The sequence below is a fragment of the Mya arenaria genome, chromosome 8, assembly GCF_026914265.1.
Source record: "Mya arenaria isolate MELC-2E11 chromosome 8, ASM2691426v1".
Classification (NCBI taxonomy): Eukaryota; Metazoa; Mollusca; class Bivalvia; order Myida; family Myidae; genus Mya; species Mya arenaria.
Window position 1 is genome coordinate 44,306,012 of NC_069129.1, and position 19,574 is coordinate 44,325,585.

At 38.1% G+C, this 19,574-nt stretch overlaps 1 protein-coding gene across 4 annotated transcripts in view; it reads right to left on the reverse strand.

Moving 5' to 3' along the window:
- Positions 1-1,763: 1,763 nt before the first annotated feature.
- The window catches only part of LOC128242712 (E3 ubiquitin-protein ligase TRIP12-like), a 45,899-nt gene continuing 28,088 nt past the window's right edge, over positions 1,764-19,574 (reverse strand). For 3 of the 4 annotated variants that reach the window (XM_052959969.1, XM_052959970.1, XM_052959972.1), the window contains exons 27-41: positions 19,356-19,487; positions 18,748-18,804; positions 18,002-18,204; positions 17,602-17,717; positions 16,572-16,723; positions 15,811-15,959; positions 15,306-15,459; positions 14,131-14,229; positions 13,640-13,754; positions 12,811-12,965; positions 9,029-9,193; positions 7,899-8,063; positions 7,540-7,653; positions 5,728-5,926; positions 1,764-5,142 (exon numbers count right to left, since the gene is read on the reverse strand). In XM_052959969.1, the coding sequence (XP_052815929.1) occupies positions 4,946-5,142; positions 5,728-5,926; positions 7,540-7,653; positions 7,899-8,063; positions 9,029-9,193; positions 12,811-12,965; positions 13,640-13,754; positions 14,131-14,229; positions 15,306-15,459; positions 15,811-15,959; positions 16,572-16,723; positions 17,602-17,717; positions 18,002-18,204; positions 18,748-18,804; positions 19,356-19,487 (2,172 nt within the window). In that variant the 3' untranslated portion in view covers positions 1,764-4,945. The remainder of the gene's footprint in view (positions 5,143-5,727; positions 5,927-7,539; positions 7,654-7,898; positions 8,064-9,028; positions 9,194-12,810; positions 12,966-13,639; positions 13,755-14,130; positions 14,230-15,305; positions 15,460-15,810; positions 15,960-16,571; positions 16,724-17,601; positions 17,718-18,001; positions 18,205-18,747; positions 18,805-19,355; positions 19,488-19,574) is intronic. The other variant, XR_008262678.1, reaches the window with a different exon arrangement.

A 19,574-nucleotide genomic window follows, 5' to 3' on the forward strand; every position in this document is an offset into this window, starting at 1 on the left:
CAATCTTCGGGACGTATTTTTCAAGTCTTTTTTTGCAAATAAAGGGCCGTAACTCCTAAATGACAAAAGCGATTTCCATGGCTATCGAACTTGATCAAGATATTATGGTCACAATCATGTATGTAAAGTTTGGTGAGGATTGGACACATACTTTTCAAGAATTAGATTGGAAACATATATTTTTGAAGTATTTTTGGCAAAAAAGGGCCGTAACTCCTAAATGACTAAAGCGATTTCCATGACTATCGAACTTGATCAAGATATTATGGTCACAAACATGTGTTTAAAGTTTGGTGAGGATTGGACAAACGGTTTTCAAGAATTAGATCGGAAACAATCTTCGGGAATTTTTGGCAAAAAAGGGCCGTAACTCCTAAATGACTAAAGCGATTTCCATGACTATCGAACTTGATCAAGATATTATGGTCACAAACATGTGTTTAAAGTTTGGTGAGGATTGGACAAACGGTTTTCAAGAATTAGATCGGAAACAATCTTCGGGACGTACGTACGTACGGACAAGGGCAACCCTATATGCCGCCACTTTGTGGGGGCATAAAAATCTTCACTGTACCGAACTCGTAGATTGTATCACTACCACTATATCAGCCTGGAAAAGGCGAACGTGTGTTTTGGGACCGTTGCAGCGGGATAATGTGAATTGACATGGGGCATTCGATGGCGAGGACATGAGCATGGACACTTACACACAGGTTAGGAGGCTGGGTGCTGCATGTCATGACGACCGACTAGACAAGAGCATTGCAAGTGGTTATGAACGCTCGTCCGTTCATTACAGAGACGCCATGCAGCGTGCAACATGTGTACCAAGTTTCATAATAGTTTGAAAGATGTTGTAGTAGTTGCATTGTTTTCATGACGACACCAATACAAAACAAAGGCACGGCGGCGTCTGTTGATGTTGTGTCAGTCCAAAATAGGCATAACTTATCAATTATTAAAGCGAGGCCTATAGGCATCGCTAAACATTTCATTTGTCTAGTCTCATTTGTAACATGTGTGCAAAGTGTCATTTGAAATGCTTGAACGTTTTTTTTTTTTATTCATGACCAAGGTTAAAAAACACAAAGGTCATCACAAGAACTCGCTACTTTTATCTTCGAAAATCAGAAAAGCTAAAACTCGACCTATTTATTTCGAAAAAAATATACAATCTCACTAAGCTTTATATCGAAACTGTTTATGTACATTGCATCTAACAGACCCAAATAATAACAATTTTTTTGCCATTACACCCATGCTAGCCTTTGATCTTTCTTATAACAAGTACAGTTCTGTTAAGACCAAACTTTACACCCTTGTGCACCTGGAGTGCACTCCTAGTGAACAAGATGTGCACTATGGATAAACTAGTGTAGTTTATTTTTTATATAAAACCTTACTACGTGGCGGATACGCAGTCTAGTTGTTAGAAACTTGGCTCAACCCAGCGGTCACATCTCGATCACCCGCCTCTACACTAAAATACTGACCAGAATCCCAAACAGGAGTCAGTGCTTAACATTGTAGCATGTTGTAGAAACAGTGGAGCTCTTACCAGGGTTACATTCCGTACGTGCACTGTGCCTCTAAGCCTCACAACGACTATATATCTATTACGTGCTCTCCGGCGGTTTAGAGATTAATCAGTGAAATAGAATTGATATTTCACTTTTGAAACAGTGAAAATATCAAATAGAAATACAATTACAAGGGTCAGAAAGTGACCCCTACAAGTCTCTACCTGTAGAAAAACCAAAGTACAAATCTTGAAGTTTTATTAAATATCGTTTCGTAAACTGCACATGGTAACATATAGCCTTCAACTATCAGCCAGAAAAGTGTCAAAAGAAAGTGTTAACAGGATGTGATATACAATAGGTTATCAAGTACAGCATTAGCGTGATAAAATGGAGAGGTTGCAATACACCACCTGTACATGTACCTGTTCTGTGTAGCTATGTGTCCACTGAGCATGTCAACATTGCTAGGAAGTGTAACCGTGTACTTGTAGGCCCATTCATACACACATACACCACCTGTACATGTACCTGTTCTGTGTAGCTACGTGTACACCGAGCATTTCAACAGTGCAGGGGAGTGTACACGTGTACTTGTAGGCCCATTCATACACACATACACCAGATGTACGTGTACCTGTTCTGTGAAGCTACGTGTACACCGAGCATGTCAACATTACAGGCGAGTGTACACGTGTACTTGTAAGCACATCCACACACACACACACACACACACACACACACACCAGATGTATGTGTACCTGTTCTGTGTAGCTACATGTACACCGAGCATGTCAACATTACAGGAAAGTGTTCACATGTACTTGTAGGCCCATTCACACACACATACACCAGCTGTACATGTACCTGTTCTGTGTAGCTACATGTACACCGAGCATGTCAACATTACTGGGGAGTGTACACATGTACTTGTAAGCACATTCATACACACCACCTTCCTTGCACTAGCAATTATAAACTAGTGCAATGTGCACCAACATGTACCTGGATGACATAGTGCACAAGAAGTAGTCCACACGAACACACAAACCCATACAAGCAGTGTATTGCAAACTCTTAATGATAAACACATGAAGCATTCTCTGGAGCGTTCACTTTCCTTTGAAAAATCTAAATTAATATGGAATTTATGGGTTTATGTTTTCAGTCAACCATTCGATCCAGTTTAAGCTCATATCTGATTGCCAAACTAATGTAAGGCTGCTTTATTTTTATAACATTGACTTTTTATTGTACACAGAAAATGTTTTTGTTGGATTAAAGTCACATTAAAGGATAAAGAGAAGATATTCCAAAGAAATTACTACATTTTAGTAGAACATTAAATGGAACATGAATGGAAATGCATTGTAATGGAAGAGGTGTCTCTCCTATAATGTCACACACACACACGCACACAAGGTATCGGCTATTGGCAGAGATAACAGTTGTTTTTACTTGTCAATGTCATTAATATAGTACCAACAGAAGGTTAAACATAAAACAAATGCCAAAAATATGAACACAAAAAATCAATCAGAAAAAATAATATAAAAACAAAAAATATTAGACCAAATGATGAATTATGACATGTGAACAATGCTCAAAACTTGACATGTTTAAGAATTATGCAGCTTTCTTGATCATTGTATGAATTCAAATGACCTTGAGAATGGAAACCTAAAATACTTGTCAAAGGTGCAAAGCAAAATGATCTGATTTTAGGATATACAAGAGCACCGCCACATGAAGGCCAATGTTGAAGCAATGTTCAAGCGAAGGGCAATGTTCAGGGGAAGTCCAATGTTCAAGCGAAGGGCAATGTTTGTTTGATTTAAGGATATACAAGACAGTGTTTTTTTGTGAATTTATTCTTCTGCCTGTACCTTGCAAATTGTGAAAAAAGTTGACTTCGGGAAAAATACAATATCAGGCCAAAATAGCAAATATAATGGCAAATATACAAGTTTTAACTTGTTTATGCATACATTATGCTGTGAAAGTGTTAGTCTTGTCAAGATTTGTTTATACATATTTCAAGACATTTATTGCCTTTTTGATCATGAATGTCATCTGCATTTATCAGATTGGGAATTTTTTTATAAAATTTAGGAAAAATGGACAATTTTTCGCAAGGGGAAAAAGCCTTTAGAAGGCAGTGAATTGCATAAAAAAATCACTGCAAAAGCACTGATTAGTTCGCAAATGTTCATTTGATTTCTTAAGTCAACCAAGGAGAATTACGTGACCATTGTCAAAGCAAGAGTAATGGGCCTTGCTGTACATGAGTGTACTGTCTCTAGAAACATGTGTACCAAGTTTTGATTGCAAATCCTAGAAGATTGTTTAGTTATGGCCAGGGTTAGTTTTTGCTCTACAATGCACCAAAATGACACCCAAAACCTCCACATTGTCTTTTTCGAAAAACTAAATAAGCTAAAATTCATTGCAGCAATCTTGTTATCAACCTGTAAATGATACCATCTCAGAAGTTTGAAACATGATAATGAAAAACTTGTTCATTAGTTCGCTTTGAAAATTTGGAGGGAAATGAAAAAAAACACAATGTATACTGCAGCTTAGAAAAGAGAACAATTATTCACATCCAGTGGTTAAGTTAGAAACATTATTAACTAGTAATTCATAGAACATTTAATCCTACTTATATTTGCAATATTTGTTGCTGACTTAATCACTCAAACATTCTAGTTATCATCATTACGTTGCCATGGATACAAAACAACACAAATATGTATCAACTTCAAAACAACATAACTACACAGATACCTAAACAACAGTTAAATATTATGTACAGTAAAATAGACATAAGGAAATTATTTAACCCTTTACAATAAACTTTCAACCGAATCATAACAGGAAACCGAGAAGGCCATCAAAAATTAAACAGTCGACCAAACTAAATACAAACTGATACATTTAAATAACACCGACAGTACTTTCACACATAACTCCATCTATTCACAACATTGTACAAACACTATCTCCACAAACTTCTCATTCAACGATGCAGTATTTGAATCCCAACTATTGCTTACTGATAAACTTCTGCGGAAGGTCCAATGGCCTAAATAAGCACAAGCCAAAACCCCACCCATTAAATTCTAGATAGCTGGCCAAGATGCTTTAAAGCGATCTGAAGCCAAATGGTCATATACGGTTCAGGCTTGCAAGTTTCACCACTCACATACTCTATATTCACTAGATTCACTTCTTAATGTGTGCAGCTCCTCCACAATAGCTTAAAGTCACAGAATTAGATTTGTAGACAACATCTAACAATCACCTGTTGCTTGAATGTCTGTGTGATAGTCCAGAAATTCCTCTTGTCCATTCTCCACGCAAATGCATTTAATGGCATTTTTTAAACTAAAGGAGATTATTTCACTAAACACATATATGACGTATCATGACAAGTGGAATGAGAGTTGTCCTTCCCTGGCAGCGATGGCCAGTTTTTCGCGCATCACCTCCACTGTAGAATAGTCGGGCAGTTTGAGATAGTTGACGCAGGTCATCACAGATGGCAGGAAGCTGTCGGGGTTTTCCGTGGACTCGAAGCTCTTCCTCACGATGGTGAGAGCGGGGCTGAGACTCCGGAATCCTGGGGGAGTAAAATAGACAGCACAGTGATAGCAACTGCTCAATTTCATATCACTTATCCTCCAGTGTATTTGACAAAAAGAATATGCAATTAATTCAAAAGAAATTAAAGCAAAAACATTTTATTAATAAAGTTGATATCATTACCCGAAAATACAATTTTACAATATTGTACAAACTATAAGGCCTTAGATCACACGCTTAAATGATGAATAAAGAATTCAGGGTTAGAGGCCTTAGATCCCACGCTTAAATATTATACACCCATGTTTAAATTTGATTCAAAGCCATTTATCTCATGGTATCTGACAATGAAAGCCCTAAACCCTCATTCTAGGATTAATCCAGAACTTTATCAACAGTGCAGCGGTTACTTGCTCAATAGAATTCCATCAAATTTTACAGAACTGTACAGCAGCTTAGGAAGGTGTATCATGCATAGCATTCATGCTCTTGCCTTCAAGGTCAAGGTCACACTTAAAGGTCAATTTGATGTCACTCTGAGATACCAAATCGGGGGCATTTGTAACATTCCTGTGATAGCTCTTGTTTCTAATAAATGCACCTGCCAAACACAGTCACATACCTCCAACTGGGAGTTTGGGAGATCCGGTCACAAACTGAAGGAAGAGTCTCTGCTCGTCGGGGGAGTAGGAGGCTAGAACCTCGTACAGGAATCGTACGGCCCGACTGTCATGGTTGTACCCGTGGTCCGGCCGACAACACTCCATCAGGGTCTTCACATCCCAGACCTCTGCACTGTTACCACAAAACAGTTGCTCCAACTAGTGGGAGAAATGTAACAGTTAAATGTCAGTGATATCTTGTACATTGTACAACAATTATACACATAGCGTATGTAAAAATACAATGGTATGGGTCAACACTCCATTAGGTGATTTTGCTTCATGTCTCAGACCACTGCAAAGTTACCACAGAACAGCTGCGCCAACTACAGTCATCGAGATTAGACTTTTTGATGAACAAGCCCGAATTCTTATTGTATTGCTTGGCACTAAAGTTTTGAACAAGCCCTGCTATATAAAATTCAGAATTTGAGCAAGCCCGGAAGACATTATACCAGTGCAGGGCTTGCGGGCTTGTGCTAATTTCGACCACTGCAACTAGGGGAAATAAATAACCTTCATACACATTTAATTTATTATATATGCAAAGCTTATGTCACAGTACAAAAATAATACAATGCTCTGGGAAAACTGATTTTTGGAATTGCAAAAATTCTGCTTGTCAACTCTGTCGGACAGGCAAGCTGAAAGATATGATCAGTTCGAATACTTTTTTGAGAATACACAAGGATTGTTTTATCCCTTAATAAAAAGTACTATGTTATCTGAAAATTGAGTTGCATTTCTGGCAAAAGAAAGCAAAGATATCTAACAAATGAAAACATTCACTGCCTTCAAGTGCTTATACTTTGAAAGTATTCAGATAAGTGAAGAAAAGACTGGGCTTAAAATCATCATTCAAATTTATTTCCTGGTTTAATACAAACTACAGCAGTAGAGCTGGTTAAGTCAGTTTAATCTGTTAAGTTCTGTCTGTTTAATTAATTCTGTTGGCTGGGAAAACACAGATGATTAGTGCGGATTGGAATCTGAATGTATAAACGAAGTAAATCTTGTGCCATAAATGCTAGATATAATTAACATACTATGGAGAATCCAAATCTGCACTTCTGACTAATATGCAATTGTTACAACAGTTAACCCTTGTAATGTAAGCCTTGGCAAGGTACAGCATGTCTGCCCGACAAGCTCAAGATTCAACCCACGCATTGAGAAGGTCATGGTTGCTACTCTGCTGTTGCCAGATACATCTGACAGTTGTAACCAAGCACACTGGTCTCCCAGCTGCCAACAATGCCATCTTCATGTAACACACAGTTTTGTAACCAAGTAAATAAGATGTCTAAAATTAACTTACAGCAAATGAAGTTGTATCTAATTTAAGGCTCAAGAGTGTTTGTATTGTTTAAACAGTGTTGAAGCATTAATTCTCTAATCAGAATGGTTATCAGTAAGCAGAGATTAATTGGCAATCTACCGTGCAATACGTAGCGTGCAGATGAATTACAGTGATATTGCAATGTACACACAATTGATTGCACAGTAAGCTATAGGAAATATGACAATATGGTACACCTACACTTACAATATTCATGATTTAAATGACACTTAAGTGTTTGTACAATTTCACTTCCATGTCCAAACTTCAAAATGAAATTTATTCTAACAATTTTTCAGACATGGTCTTCACCAGACATATACTGCAAAACTGTAATCGCAATTTGTATGAGCGTGAGCAACGTTAAGCGCTGAACCAAGACTTGTCACACTCTAGCACACATCTTATGAAATATACCACAATTATAACTCACCTCCTCAGGATAGAAGCTCTGTAGTGAGGTCACGGGGAACACAGACTCGAACCCCTCCCTCAGAGACTCAAACTGTCGAGACACGCCCTCTACCAAGCTCCAGTGGGTCACAAGCTGAAATGCGGTAATATACATGTTGTCATACAGTGAAAGGGAACACAGCCGTAAACCTCTCCATCAGAGACCCAAACTAGCCAGATAAAATTAAAAAAATATTTTGTGCAAAACCCTGTCTTCAGGACATAAGCAACAAGGAAAATAATTTTCATTACTGCCAACTGTCCAACACACATAGACTATGAATGCTAGTCAATAGATAACGCTTGATCATAAACACAGACAAGTTGACAGCCACTCACCTGCAGGTACTCCTCCAGGTTTTCCAGGGTTACCTGGCGATCCTTTCCCCCCTTCTTCAGCTCAATGTTCGGGTAGCCAGGCAGCGTGAAGTCAAGATCCAGGTCTTCTATACTACACCCATCCAAAGACAGGCTGCCAAGCGCCAGGCGACGACTTTCCTCAGTCTGTAAGCAATGGGAAATGAAATTTTCTAGGTTGAGAATGATATAGTAATACAAGTTTCAGTCTTATATAGTCTAGAACTATCAGATATTCAGAATTGATTTCACATGACACAGATCTTCTACACAAAGACATACAATATTATCATTGTATATCCTCCACCTGAGAGACTCGCGACTGAGCCAGGCCAGAATCCAGCTGACATATTTTTGAAAAACAAAATGATATGCACAGTATGTTTACTACCCAGTGTTTATTTCACCTACCACTGTATACAGTGCTTTTATCCATCTTACCTTTTGTAAATGGCTTTTGTTAATACCTTTCCCATGTGTAACCTATCTAAAACTATTTAAGAAATATAACAGACCACTGAGGGCCATATGACATTATAAGGACCAATCAGTCAGCCAACGAAGGTGTAAATGGACCGAGGCGTAAGCCGAGGTCCATTCACCTCCGGGGGCTGACTGACCGGTCCTTATAATGCCGTATGGCCCGAAGTCTTGTGTTATATTCCTTATATTATACCGAACATTTCATATTACTATTCAATATTTTGAAAGCGCTATTAATGTATTTCATTGAACAATGCAATTAATGTTCGATTGCGACAATTGATCACCAATGTGAAAATTTCAAGTCATACTATTCCATATTATTTTTTGGCAAGGTCAATCGGCCAAAAATATGACATGGACCGCTGACATAAACTGGGTTTTTGATTAAAACACACTGATATATGGACCGATCAACTTTATATGTACATATAAAGGACACATTTATGTAAGGTATAATATATGCTTTTATTTCCAGGTCAACTATTCATTGTTATGAGTTGTTATGTTATCTATGTTTGTTAATCATGTCCATAAATAGCTCAATGAGCTTATGTTTTTGTTGTTATTATAAACTGGACTTAACATAAAGATTCTTGTATCTTGATTCATCAAAACTATAAACTTACATGTGACTTGTCTGCCATTATGCGTTGTTTCTGTCTAAGCACATCTTCCAGCTGTGAGAATGATCGCGCCAGTCCTGGGTCAAGGTGAGAGAGGTCACTGGAAGTGAGGCTGTGTTCCTGGCCCAGCAGCCACTTGAAGAACACCTCACTCAACGGGATGTCCAGCTTTTAATATCAGAAACACATGACACAGTGAAAACAGTGCAAGAGTTAACAAGAGGGCCAAATGGCCCTGAATCGCTCACCTGTGATATACTGCACATTGGTATTGTGTTCATAAGGTTTTTCTAATATCTGACCTAGTGACCTAGTATTGACTGCGGATGACCCAATATCGAACATGACCCAGATTTTATAGAGATGATCATTCTGACCAAGTTGCATTAACATTAGGCTAAAATTGTGACCTCTATTGTGTTCACAAGGTTTTTCTACTAATTGACCTATTGACCTAGTTATTGACAGTAAATGACCCAATATCGAACTTGACCTAGATTTTATAGAGATGATCATTCTGACCAAGTTACATTTAGATTAGGCTTAAGTTGTGACCTCTATTGTGTTCACAAGGTTTTTATACTAATTGACCTAGTGACCTAGTTATTGACCGCGAATGACCCAATATCGAACTTGACCTATATTTTTCTAGAGATGATCATTCTGACCAAGTTGAATTGAGTTAAGCCTAAAATTGTGACCTCTATTGTGTTCACAAGGTTTTTCTACTAATTGACCTAGTGACCTAGTTTTTGACCTGGGTTGACCCAATATGGAAGTTGACCTAGCTTATGTTAAGATGATCATTCTGACCAAGTTTCATTAAGATAAGGCTAAAATTGTGACCTCTATTTTGTTCACAAGGTTTTTCTAATAAATGACCTAGTGACCTAGTTATTGACTGCGTATGACCCAATATCGAACTTGACCCAGATTTTATAGAGATGATCATTCTGACCAAGTTGCATTAAGATTAGCCTAAAATTGTGACCTCTATTGTGTTCACAAGGTTTTTGTACTAATTGACCTAGTGACCTAGTTATTGACCGCGGATGACCCAATATCGAACTTGACCTAGATTTTATAGAGATGATCATTCTGACCAAGTAGCATTGAGATTAGGCTAAAATTGTGACCTCTATTGTGTTCACAACGTTTTTGTACTAATTGACCTAGTGACCTAGTTATTGACCGTGAATGACCCAATATCAAACTTGACCTACATTTTACAGCGATGATCATTCTGACCAATTTGCATTGAGATTAGGCTAAAATTGTGACCTCTATTGTGTTCACAAGGTTTTTCTACTAATTGACCTAGTGACCTAGTTATTGACCGCGGATGACCCAATATCGAACTTGACCTGCATTTTATAGAGATGATCATTCTGACCAAGTTGCATTGAGATTAGGCTAAAATTGTGACCTGTATTGTGTTCACAAGGTATTTCTACTAATTGACCTACTGACCTAGTTTTTGACCCCAGATGACCCAATATTGAACTTGACCTAGATTTCATAGAGATGATCAGTCTGACCAAGTTTCATAAAGATTAGGTCAAAATTGTGACCTCTGTTGTGTTCACAAGGTTTTTCTAATAATTGACCTAGTGACCTAGTTATTGACTGCGGATGACCCAATATCGAACTTGACCTAGATTTTATAGAGATGATTATTCTGACCAACTTGCATTGAGATTAGGCTAAAATTGTGACCTCTATTGTGTTCACAAGGTTTTTGTACTAATTGACCTAGTGACCTAGTTGTTGACCGCGGATGACCCAATATCGAACTTGACCTACATTTTATAGAGATGATCATTGTGACCAAGTTGCATTGAGATTAGGCTAAAATTGTGACCTCTATTGTGTTCACAAGGTTTTTCTACTAATTGACCTAGTGACCTAGTTTTTGACCTGGGTTGACCCAATATGGAACTTGACCTAGCATATGTTAAGATGATCATTCTGACCAAGTTTCATTAAGATAAGGCTAAAATTGTGACCTCTATTTTGTTCACAAGGTTTTTCTAATAATTGACCTAGTGACCTAGTTATTGACTGCGTATGACCCAATATCGAACTTGACCCAGATTTTATAGAGATGATCATTCTGACCAAGTTGCATTAAGATTAGCCTAAAATTGTGACCTCTATTGTGTTCACAAGGTTTTTGTACTAATTGACCTAGTGACCTAGTTATTGACCGCGGATGACCCAATATCGAACTTGACCTAGATTTTATAGAGATGATCATTCTGACCAAGTTGCATTGAGATTAGGCTAAAATTGTGACCTCTATTGTGTTCACAATGTTTTTGTACTAATTGACCTAGTGACCTAGTTATTGACCGTGAATGACCCAATATCAAACTTGACCTACATTTTACAGCGATGATCATTCTGACCAATTTGCATTGAGATTAGGCTAAAATTGTGACCTCTATTGTGTTCACAAGGTTTTTCTACTAAATGACCTAGTGACCTAGTTATTGACCGCGGATGACCCAATATCGAACTTGACCTAGATTTTATAGAGATGATCATTCTGACCAAGTTGCATTGAGATTAGGCTAAAATTGTGACCTCTAATGTGTTCACAAGGTATTTCTACTAATTGACCTACTGACCTAGTTTTTGACCCCAGATGACCCAATATCGAACTTGACCTAGATTTCATAGAGATGATCAGTCTGACCAAGTTTCATAAAGATTAGGTTAAAATTGTGACCTCTGTTGTGTTCACAAGGTTTTTCTAATAATTGACCTAATGACCTAGTTATTGACTGCGGATGACCCAATATCGAACTTGACCTAGATTTTATAGAGATGATTATTCTGACCAAGTTGCATTGAGATTAGGCTAAAATTGTGACCTCTATTGTGTTCACAAGGTTTTTGTACTAATTGACCTAGTGACCTAGTTGTTGACCGCGGATGACCCAATATTGAACTTGACCTACATTTTATAGAGATGATCATTCTGACCAAGTTGCATTGAGATTAGGCTAAAATTGTGACCTCTATTGTGTTCACAAGGTTTTTCTACTAATTGACCTAGTGACCTAATTATTGACCGCGGATGACCCAATATCGAACTTGACCTAGATTTTATAGAGATGACCATTCTGACCAAGTTGCATTGAGATTAGGCTAAAATTGTGACCTCTATTGTGTTCACAAGGTTTTTCTACTAATTGACCTAGTGACCTAGTTTTTGACCCCAGATGACCCAATATCGAACTTGACCTAGATTTTATAGAGATGATCAGTCTGACCAAGTTTCATAAAGATTAGGTCAAAATTGTGACCTCTATTGTGTTCACAAGCAATTGTGAACGGACGGACGGACGGACGGACGGACGGACGACGGACGACGGACGAAGAGTGATCACAAAAGCTCACCTTGTCACTACGTGACAGGTGAGCTAAAAACATAAGAAAACAGGTTATTTTTTAAATCTATTAAATATTTCTTTAATCATCCTAAATATTATTCTACATACAGAATCTGTTTCAGTTTCTTTCATTAAAAAACATTAATTAACTAATTTTATCCCATCTAAAATTTGAATTCAATTTATATATGGAACATTTCAATTGAATTATTTGAAGAAACATGTGTATTTAAAAACATTGCTACCACTTAAGAGAACCACCATATTACTCCCCCAGGTACCTGACCCAGCCATGTGGTGTCAATCTCAAGAGATTGCCATCAGTTTGCAAAGTAAAAACAGTTGGTCTTATTTTAGAAACACTGATACATGTAAATGATCACCCACCATTCTGGAGTCCATGAGAGACTTTGCCATCAGTTTGCCAAGAAATTTTGTCTTTGTCTTAATTTTGTTTACGACGGCAGCCTTTGTGTTGCGGGCAAGCGGAACCAGGAACAGTCCACAGGGAGAGTACATGTACTGGTTACCTGTCTCAATGCCTGGAAGAGGGTTTGTGTATGATACAAATATTTAAGTCCCATTCACAATTGAGAAAAGTTTAATAGTTGTACTAATATCATTGCAGTGCTAGCAAAGTATAATTTATAAGAAAACATTTAGATAATGAAGTTCACAAATTCAAAATATATGAAGGTTTAGGTGTTTATGGTTAATCCCACATTTACTCAGACCCCATCAAAATGCAGCCTCACCCAATACATTCCATTTTCAACACTTTATATACAACCTTGAACATCCTTCTCCAGTTCAGAAAACTGACAACCCCTCTCCTCCTAATCTCCCCAACTAAAACACACTCCATACCTAACGCATCCTTCTCCTGTATCCCATCTCCCCTCCACATCTCCAGTATAGACTGAAGATCATAACACCGCTTCACTACACCATCTCAGACTGTTGATAAGCAACCCTTTTTACTCCCTCCACCCCCAACATCCACAAGCCCACTGGATACCTGAAGCATCCTTCTCATGTATCGCATCTCCCCTCCACATCTCCAATTCAGACCGATGGTAACCAATCACTCAAACCCCCCCTCCACTCCACACCCATCCCATACACCTTCTCCCACCATCTGCACCCACACCCATCATTATCCACCTTCTCCCCCCATACACCCCCCCCCCCCTACATCCACAAACCCACTCCATACCTGAAGCATCCTTCTCCTGTATCACATCTCCCCTCCACATCTCCAGTTCAGACCGCTGCAGCTCCTTAGACACAAGGGCGTAGAACTCTAGGGTTGGACCCAGACCAGTACCAACCTGAAGCAGTTCGAATGATTGATTGTAACTGATGATAATATAGGGTTGGACCCAGACCAGTACCAACCTGAAGCAGTTCGAATGATTGATTGTAACTGATGATAATATAGGGTTGGACCCAGGTAACTTGAATCAGTTTGAATGCCTCGGATTTATTGATACTGATGACAAGAGGATACCATTGCTCATCCTCTTTTCTCTTTGATCAGCGTCAAAACTTGATAAATATAAAAGCCATGGTGATGGAACTGTTTGTAACAGTAACATATCATCTTTTTTTCACTGATAATTCTCTATAAACCACCAGATTTAGATGAAGTATAGTACTTAAACGTGCAAACAATAAATACATCTATATGTGATGATAGAGCCTTACCTCATTCTCGTACTGGATCTCTAACATGGCGCGGGAGGAGGCCAGGTCCTCCATCACTTTCTCTGCCTGCTTGAGCAGGTCCACTCGATTCACCACACGCTGAAAAGTACACAGTTAATGGTCAAGTACAGTAACTGACAATGGAAATATACAACCAAACTAATGCTCAGGTATTCAATGTATTCTTTCATTAATATCAGGGTTGTTTCAACTGAAATGTTTAATATTGACTTTTCAAAGATGTATTATGTGACATTTTATCCTACAACTAGACGGCTTGTTGCAACATGATCAATATGCAAATCATCTATTTGTAAAAGCAACTAATTATTGCAAACTGCTTATTCAATGCTATTCTTTCAGTAAGACAGCCCATCATCAACATGCATAGAACGTACAACATGTTGTTTGGAACTCCTTACAAGACTAAAACAATTAACACATTTCAAACTAAATATAAACCAAAGATAAGAAAAAAAACAAGAGCTGTCACAGTAAGTGGTGAATGCCCCTGAAGTGCCATCCAGTTCAATGGAATATGCCATTACTGACGTGCCTACATTCAAGGAGCTAACATAAACTATAAGCATATGCCGGCCCCCATGATGGTTGACGTCAAGAGTGTCTGAGTGATGAAATAGGAGGTTGGGATATAGGTCTTGCATGTGACACAAACAACAGGTTTTGTGTCAAGTTACTTTGCATTTATTAAGGAATACTAGTAACAATGGCAATACAGAAGGACAATCAGACACCCTGATGCAGGGGCATTACCTATGCATGACAAAATATAGACCAGAAACAAACACATTTTGTTTATAAGCATATTTTTATATGCTTCAAGCGATATAGATTAGCCAATAAGTGTCAACTTGACCTTTGAGTCAGAAACATAAGTGCAACAAATTGCCTTTATGTACTTAACACATGCGTCAATTTATTTTAAAATCCCAATGGCAGTCTTGTCTTCATAGTTATGTACCAAACAAAAGTTCTCTGCATTAGAATTTACAGCCTGGACATGGAAAACTAGATGGTTTGAAGGACAGACCCCAAAGCAATTTTGATATCTTCGTAAATCACCCTGGTGACCCCCAACCGAACCTCCCTCTTATCTAGCCTGGGAGACACCTTGCTACGGTTTTTGCTCGTGTTAAACAATGCAGCTCCCCTACCTTTCTCTTGTCTAGCCTGGGTGCGACCCTGTCACTGCTGTCGTTGCTTGAGTTATCCACAGAGTTGTCTTGTAGTCTCATTAGCGCTCGGTCACGGTCAAACGTCGTGGCATAGAACAGCAGCTGACGCGTGTCAAATGGGAATAAGAACGGCCTGGAAGGAAGGCATAGCAGGAATCAGTACATTAGCATCATTTGGTCAACATGGCACTATGATCTTGATAAAAAATGTTCCGACGATCTTCTAAATAAAAAGTTTTTTTTTCTTAATATCATGAACAAGATTTCTGTTCACTCAAGTTGAGTAGCTCAACAAATATGAATAACATTTTCAACTCAACAAATAAATTTTCTTAAGCGCGTTGTACATATTTTTGCCATTACACCCCTATACAATCAAAGAAAAGAATAGATGCTCCAGATAACTTTGCAATCCAGAATGGAAGACTGTCTCCATTATAATGAGATATTCAAACAAACTTAACAAGTCGATGAGAATACTCACGCTGCAGCTGCTATTTCGGCGAGCCAGGAGGGCAGGTTGCCGGTCATGATAACAAGGGGATCCTGAAGCTGGCGGTTTGCCTTGGCCATCAACTTGGAGCTGATAAACTCGGGCTTCGGTAACACAGGCTTTGCAAAGTGGGATGGCACCTGGAACATTGGGATACCGGTATTAACATTACAACTGCCCAGAAAGGGTCAATAAAGCAACTTTTTTTAAAGAATAAGATAAAAAAAAAAATACTGAAATTTTGGCGCTTTTTTTTTGTATGTGGCATATTACAGCCATATTAATTGAAAATCCCATTAAAACAGGCTAATTTCATTTTTTTTCAATCACAAATCTCTCGCTTTTTTGTTTGTTTTGATAATTAAAAGTCAAATGAAATAAACATAACAATACATTAAAATAGATGGGTTTCTTTTGTGCATCTAACATGTGTAAACCATTGCGCCCCTTTAATAATCAACCTGCCGACAGTTTTTTCATTTTTGATATTGTATTAATACAAAAATCTCTTTCTCTCCTTATTTACAAGAAATTGCAAGAAAAGACGTGAATGTTCAGGGTTTAGAATGGCCTATAGTACTAACAGCAAGCCTTGTTGAAGTGGTATGTGTATAACAAAATTTGAACCATACTAAAGACACCATGCAGCTTTAATGTTAACTAAAAAAAGTGTACTTCTCTATGATGGATAAGTGGAACTATTTTAACTATCTTAGCATAATACCATGTCAGCTTTTATGCCACAGTCTCACCTCATACACAGTTGCCCAGCATCTATTGAAGGCATGCAGGATTCGGAGCAGGGCAATCACATCCAATGACGGGTCCTGGACTGTTACAAACGCAGGGAGCTTGTCGGTTAGGTATGCATTTAGGGCGGGCACAAAACCAGGGCAGTTCCCATCTACAAATATACAGGTTATATAGTCAAGCTCATGCATGTCTTTCTAAGACTCATCTAAAGGGCTTAATTCTAGTTTTATATTGTACAAAAATACACTTCAGATCTTTGCCAATACGCTGGATACCTTTGTCATTTACAAACATTTTTAAGCACATTTATTTACTCTGACATTAAGACAAAGGCAACATTGAATAAACAACTATTATTCATGGGTGAAGTTGAACATTTGGAAAACCTGATGTTGGGCTGTACACACCTACCTACCCAACTCTGAAAATATCAACAGATTTATGGGATTAAAAAAAAGGGAAAATGGGAAAATACTGAAAAAAATCACCCATACTTATCATATGCAGAATTGACACTTCATCCTTCTGCTTTGTCTTTTAACATGTAACAGTATACGGTATTGTTTATACAGTAGAACTTCGTCATGACTACATACTATTTTTTATTAGGCTTTATGTATGAACATTACTGTCATCATTGGAGAATTGTGTTAAAATAATCTTCTGTATACAGATTTTAAAGTACATTTTTTATAAGCCTTGCTAAACTTTTAAGGTCACTTAGAGCAATTTAACTTGAGCCAACCAGATATAGCCAAAAATCAGGCCCTAAATTCTTCAACATTTGAGCACAATATTTTCATTTTGAAATAATCCAGCCATTAGTCTCCCTTAGAGAGTTTTGAGACTTAGAGAGAGAAAAAGTTTCAGATATTTACGATTAACTATTACTTTTTGTAAAATCTAGAGTAAGTTCTCGGTTAGTAGTAAGTAAGTATGCTACACTTATGATTTAAAAAAAATATTTTTGGGCTTTAATAACACATGTGTAAAAGGCTATAATGACAGCATGCTTCTCGTGTCTTCTACCTGTCCAGAGTTCCTCGGTCTTCTTCTTATGGCTTGTCTTGGCTGCCTTCTGTTCTGACTTGGTCTTCTTAGGGCTTGTTACTATGGAGTCATCGCCATCTGGTGCCGGCCGGTACCTACATGAGCAAGTGAATGGTTAACAGTATATGTAGGAATAATAGAAATTGTATGGAATTACATGCAGAATTACTAGCAGAATGAAGGATAAAGACAAAAAAAAGACAAGCCTGTAAGGTTTGTTTTGTGTATTTACTTCCATTCAATGCAAGTAAAATGTTTTATAAGGAAAAATTAAAGAAATAAAGTTTAAGTTAAATGTCATTATTCTGGAAAATGACACCAAGCACTAATAAGTAATATTTTCAACGCTCCTTATCCATTAACCAACTGAGCAGCCTACCATATAGTGTGTGTCTGGACCCACACGCTGGCATGTCCTACAGGGTTCTCAGAGTCTGTGTCTGTCTCACTGCCCTCCCTGTCTGTACAGTTGCTGTACTGCCGGATAGCCTGATACACGGTCATGTTGTATGGCAGCACGTGGTCCCCAATCAGGAACTCTAGCCGGTGTCGGGCCTGGCCTTGACTGATGAACACTGCAGCCTAGGTGGAGAAAAATGGTAAATTGTAAGCTTTAAACAGAAACATTGGTTGTCCAGTTAGCGCACTCACTTCTCACCAAGGCGACCCGGGTTTGATTCCAGGGCTGGGCGCATGTGAGTTTGGTTAGTAGTCACCAAGCCAGACAAGTGGGTTTTCTCCAGGTACTCTGGTTTCCCCCACAACACAAGACCACACCCTCGCGCAACATCGTGCCAACGAGAGTGACTTAGTATAAGCTATCATAGCTTTCTTTAGAATCGTTGTAAAATATATAATGTTTAAACTAAACGGAAACATTAAAGCATTGTGTGACATGAATTCACTGAAATCTTTTGTTTTGCAAAGCAGTGCAGTTTCTGATATCAGAATATGTAAACTAAAGAATATGAAAAAGTAGGCTCCAGATTCCTGAAATACACATTGTATATGCGGTACCAACTTGGACTGAACTATCAGATTTCAGTAAACAATCATCATCTATGTTAAAACCTAAAGGCTGGAACTTGAAAAAGTCAGAAACTAGGGTAGGGAATGTGTTTTTACCATGGTATCATCCACGTCTTCATCAGAGTCATCATCGCTCCCGTCATCGTCCGCCTCCTAAAACATCAAAATACAATATAACGAAACGAGGTCTGCTTAACACAACAGGCTTACAGGTATATGAAACTAAATTTTACTTAGCTATGTTCCAAGTATAAAGAATACAACTGCAACTTTTTTAACCCTAGCTTAGATATTATACTGACAGTTGCAAAATAATATTCTGCTTAACATTTAAAGCTAACACCTTCACCTTTCCTCTTTTCAATGGCAAAACCATTGACCAAGGACATAGACAAAATGGGCAGAAGCAAAGTCTTTCTGCTTTTTGTAGTGTTAGCAATTTGCCAAATGAAATTGGAAACAGCAACAACTTAAGACCAAAATGAAAAACATTCAAGGAGGAAAAACTGTTCCATTTTTTGTTGTTATTGCTTATCATACTTGGAGCAAAATATGATCTTTTTTGGACAAATTCAGTCATTTTGGGAAATTGGGAAAATGCCTTATTTCAGTTTCTACTATATGGGGAGAAAGGTTCCTTGTATTGGTCTGAAGTAATGGCAACTATCAAATTTTATTAGATCACAGTTTAAAATTGTACCAACCTTGAGACGTCCGTATCCTCGCATAATCAGGTATCTCTCTATAGCTTGTACCAGGGCCAGGGGGTCTATCTTGACGGGCCCACCCTTCCACTGCTTCAGGCTGGTGCAGGATGGGTGCTTCTGCAGCAGGCACTGTAAAACACACATCCGTTCTGTTTGTAATACATCACATCAAACAGGCCAATCAGAGCCCAGTATTTCATGCTTAAATGAGGCTAA